The sequence below is a fragment of the Neolamprologus multifasciatus genome, chromosome 5 (genome assembly GCF_963576455.1).
Source record: "Neolamprologus multifasciatus chromosome 5, fNeoMul1.2, whole genome shotgun sequence".
NCBI lineage: Eukaryota > Metazoa > Chordata > Actinopteri > Cichliformes > Cichlidae > Neolamprologus > Neolamprologus multifasciatus.
This window is the reverse complement of record NC_140443.1, coordinates 37117308-37122307: the sequence shown is the minus strand read 5'-3', so window position 1 is coordinate 37122307 and position 5000 is coordinate 37117308. Positions and strand designations below refer to the sequence as shown.

Below are 5000 nucleotides of genomic sequence, written 5' to 3'. Positions count from 1 at the left end.
AAAGGTGGTCATAATAAATATTGTCTTTGCAGCTTGTTAGACTTGCACACAGTCTTAGTTCTGTCAGCAAATCTGGATTTAGTTTCAGTCTTTTTAGTTTAAGTCATAATTAGCATCTAACTTGTTTTAGGCGACTAAATATTTAAGATTGTCGTCGACTTAATCTGAAGTGAGTTCAGTTAACGAAAAGTTTGTCGTGTTTTTGCCGGGGTGCCGTATAGTTTACAAAATGTTGTGTTTTCCTTCACGTCAAATATGGGATGAGTCTTCTCTCAGTTTGTGAGATCAATTCTTCTGCCCAAGGAGATCAACAGTCGTCCCGCTCGCTACACAAGCTGATTCATTCTGATTGGGTCTAATCTCTCCTGTCATCATTTTATTGGTCAACAAAAGTGTCAAAACATTTCATCATAATCTTCTTTTTATTAACAAAAATGATTAGCAACAAACTTAACACTGGTTCAAAGTCTGTCTTTTTGCCTTATTTAATCATTTCCATGGATGTTTCACAGTTTCAAAATGAATCTGTCTGCACAACTTTCTCACATTTCCTTGCATCAAGATAAAACTTTCCCCATAAAACATTGCTTCATCTAACAGCGTTTTTGTTGACCAAAAACAAGATGATAAATAAATCAAAAATAATCCACAGAAATATGATGAAAGTATCAACATGTTCACAAATAAACACAACATGTTGTGGAATAAAGGCGGGATGAGCTTGGAAGTGTCCAATCAGAATTCATCCCCTTGTACAGGTTAGATCAAAACTTCCAATGTCTAAGTACATGTATATAACCACCAAACAGTTATAACATGTAATTATCATTTGATAAGTATAACTCATCGTTTGTCCAATATGTGTAAATTCAGGCTCATCTCTCCGTTGACTTTTCTAGCCTCTCCTTGATCTGGAACGAAATGGTCCAAACCTGCACTACATTGTGTGGTGGAGACGAAAAGACGCTGAAGAGGAGTGGAATAACGTGACCACAGTGGGGACAAAACATGTGGTCCACAATACAGAAATCTATGTGCCTTATGAGATCAAAATCCAGGCCAGGAATGAGTTCGGAGCAGGACCAGAGTCTAACCTGGTCATTGGATACTCTGGAGAAGACAGTAAGTAAATCCTGAAGCAGCTTTTCATTTATGAGAGCAACCCATGTGGAGGCTGAGGAGAAGTGAAAACCAAACCGAGAATTTGTTTTCAAATTACTGCTGACTGTTCACACATATTGTGTCCACTTGGATGTGTTCAGAGCCCACTGATGCTCCCACTGACCTGCGGGTATCAAAGGTTGACAGCACCAAAGCTATCCTCCACTGGACCCCTGTGGACCTGAACTCTGTCCGGGGAGAGTTCAAGGAGTATAGAGTAAGACTGCCTTTGGTTTTTCTAATGAGAACAAACTGCAGAATTGATACATTACGCATCATTTCACGTCCTCATGTTAGGTTTGACAGCGTTTTAGTAGGTGAAGGTGACGCTTGGTCACGAATTGAGCTGCGGTTTGGGGAAGGCCTCGAAGGGGACGGGCGACGGCAGCCTGGCAGATCCCCGTGCACTAATTAGAAGTGAAGAAGTTAAAGAAGGGAGGGTGGGGCACGTAAACGAGAATGACGGCTTGCAGAACTGGGAGAAGCTATATAGATGAGAACCAGAAGGAGTGTGTTTAGAGGCGTGGTCCCGCTCCTGTTATTCCGATGCATAATCCAATTATCTATCATGATCAATTTTGGATCATTTCTCTTGTGTAATGTCCTCCAATCTCCTGTACGTCTTGCCTATTAACACCTTTCTTCCCATTCTGCTTCCCAGTTATACTACTGGCGTGAGTCTAGTCAGGTTCCAGGTCTGGTGGTCAGTAAGGAGAAGAAGGTCAAAGGTCTCTTTAGCACTATGGTCAAACCATCTGGCATGCTCAGTGACCTGGCGCCCTACTCGAACTACAAGATGTTCATGGTTGTGGCCAACAATCGCTTTGAGAGTCAACCCAGCAACACTGTGGCATTTACCACCAAAGAAGGAGGTGAGGATGCTCTCCACCCAGCCTAAAAATAACACGTTTTTACAGGCGAAGTAATTCTTTGATTGTGTGCTGAATCTGTAAGGTCATCTTTCAAACAAATGAACAGTCTAAGATTTGACGGGACATGGTCCCATCCATTGGCCCCTCAGTGTACCCAGAAAAACACCACTGTGTTTGGCTTGGTGTTGTTTTAGATCTTCACTGGTTAACTCCAGACGGGCTCGTACATGTGTCTTCTTGAGCAAGGGGACCTGCTGGGTGTTCCAAGAAAACCCATTAATGCCATAATGGGTTGAAGTTCAGTTCATGTTCTGCTGTTCAGTATTGAATAGCAGGAATTTGGCTTTCTTGTCAGATGTCATTTTTGGGAGAAGAACAAGACAGTGTCTGACAGCACTGTAAGAAACGATAGAGTGGTAATAAGTGTGTAATAAGAAACAAATAAGGCAGAAAATAGAGATTTATGATGGGAAACTGCTCTCAAAGCACACCCAGAGACAGAGCTGTGCAGGAAGTCCAATTTTATCATGGTGGAAACAAGACAGCAAAGGGAAGCTTTGCTTTTTTAGCTCTTTGGTGGTTGTTGAAAGGGTTCTGTGAGCTTTTAGCTGAGATTGTTGACGTGTCTGTGGACACCACATGTCTATATTTAAGTAACAAATCTGGCAGTACATCCTGGTGAACCAGATGTTCTCCCTCTCATCCCTGGTATTGGAGTCATAGGGGTTCAACAGGTTAACTGTTCATTGTTTAATGACTGTGAGGAGTATGAACGGCCATAATGGAGGTTTTCACCAGTAAAACAGTCCAAAGTTTGAGCTTGTTTGTGGTTCAGAATCATAAACGGCTTCAAGTCTGTGAGGCTCACTCAGACACTGAGCCATGGCTCTGTGCCACATGCACACATTTCTGCATCTCTGCATTCAAACACACTTTATATACACTTCATGTTCTGTCACTGTCAATACTGAACTGCACATCGAGTCTGTAAATGATCTCGTATGTTTGGCACTCCTGTTTTACGGTGTAGTGTGGTACCAATGGTGTTCTTGGTGATTGTGGTTCGATCTGTCCTCAAATTCAGATTTAGAGCATTCAAAAGTCAGTTTATATTTCTTCTCTTTCCGAACAGTCACACCAACAGCTTCTCACTGATGGTCTTGGAGCCCATCCCACTCGTGTGTAGGTCTAAAACCTTGCACCCTGCGTCCTTTGACGGCTTTTTGGTCTTTCCCATTGTGGTGGAGAGGCTGCAATAATTCATTCTGTGGACAGTTGTGCTTCTTACAGATAACAAGCTCAGATGAGAGATTTCTTTGATTGAGTAAATCATAATCTGGCCACATGGGAACACAAGCAATCAGAATCCTGGCAGGATTGTTGAGGATCCGATTCTTATTACACTCAGTGACATGGTCGATCGTCTCTCTCCATTAAAATGAAACTACCATCAAAATTAGAGACTTCATTTCTTTGAAAGTAAGCAAACATACAAATTCAGCACTGGATCAAATAATTACTTCACCATTGCATGTGATGTAGAGGTATCATATTATTGTGACCCAGAGGTCGCTCTCTGATAGTCTTACATGTCATTTTTATAAAGATAATTTTGTGTAGAAGTTAAAGGCTGGAGCATCAGGTGGAGCAGAAAGGAATAAACAAGTAGTTGTCAACGTTGCATACCTTACAATGGCCCAGCACACTGAGCTGGTACGAACTCCCCTTGTGTCAGAACTTGAACATTGTGTTCCATGATGCTGACTGAGCATGTAAGCTTTGAGACACACAACACACACTGCAGTTTTCTTGGTGCAGTCCAAACGTGTCTAAACTGCGTGTAGCTACTATATTGCACACTGTTTTTCTCTTTTGTTGTGATTGTAGTTCCAGACGCTCCAAGGTTCTTCAAGATTAATCGCAGAAGTTTGGACACGATCCACTTGGAATGGGCGAAACCTCTGGAGCCCAATGGCATCCTGACTGGATACCAGCTCAAGTACCAGACAGGTGAACTCATCTTATTTGTCAAACTCATGTGCAATATGTAAAATATGGCTGTATTGTCACTCTGTCATTCCCCAAAACAGCAGGCGTGGACTCCTCACTCTGTTTATCACTTAATTTAAACCTTAGTAAACGTTTTCCTAACCAGTTGGAGGTTTTGAGTTTTAAATCTTGTTCAATACATTCTCCTGTCCATTTTGTAAATGATGGGCCCATTTAGAGTCAAGCTAGAAAACTCGCTATGATTCAGAATAATTTCATCTCAGGAAACAGCAGCTTGCCAAGTTTGTCATCTTTTATTATCTGAGTTAAAAACACACCCAAGATGTCCAAAATGCCAACGCTTTTATTGATGGTTGAAATCATCATCAGCTGCTCAGCTCATGAATGTAGACTTGTGAGTTTTTACAGGCCTTTAACGTTTAGTGCTTTGCTTTGTAGTGTTAGTATTGGGACCACATAGGTCTACAAGAGAGATGCATTAAGGGAGCAGTGTGATTGGTCACTTGGGCTGAAATTGTAACATGTTACCAGTTTGTCAATAAAGGCTGAAAGTTAGGCCTCTGTCTGCAGGAAGCACAACTGTGCTACATAGAACCAACGTCCAATCAGGATGCACCTCTGACAAATCAGCTTTATTGACCATTATGGTCATGAGGTAGAAATAGTAATATTCAAGTGTTCTCATTCTGGAACAGCACCAGTGTCACTGCATAGAAATGTACAAGAAATTCATGAAACTAATACTGCTGATGATGATTGCAGCGTCCAAATGATCAACGAAGCTGAATGACAATGTGTGTGTGTGTGTGTGTGTGTGTGTGTGTGTGTAGTCAACGGCTCCAAGGTGGGTCCTTTCCAGCTGGAGACGTTCTTTCCTAATGTGACAGAGTTTTTCCTTCGCGTGCCGGACCGTTCCTCCCGCTACAAGTTCTTCCTGTCAGCACTGACTCAGGTGGG

The 5000-nt window shown here is 42.0% G+C and overlaps 1 protein-coding gene across 23 annotated transcripts in view; it reads left to right on the top strand.

Annotated features, from left to right (window-relative positions):
- The window catches only part of nfasca (neurofascin homolog (chicken) a), a 132163-nt gene that overhangs the window by 98377 nt on the left and 28786 nt on the right, over positions 1-5000 (top strand). For all 23 annotated transcript variants that reach the window (XR_014874019.1, XR_014874020.1, XM_085159076.1 and 20 more), the window contains 5 exons: positions 900-1122; positions 1263-1378; positions 1823-2033; positions 3921-4043; positions 4874-5000. The exon at positions 4874-5000 is cut by the window's right edge and continues 47 nt beyond it. Coding sequence is in view for 21 of the 23 variants with exons in the window: in XM_085159076.1 (XP_085015202.1) it covers positions 900-1122; positions 1263-1378; positions 1823-2033; positions 3921-4043; positions 4874-5000 (800 nt within the window). In the remaining 2 variants the exon portion in view is untranslated. The remainder of the gene's footprint in view (positions 1-899; positions 1123-1262; positions 1379-1822; positions 2034-3920; positions 4044-4873) is intronic.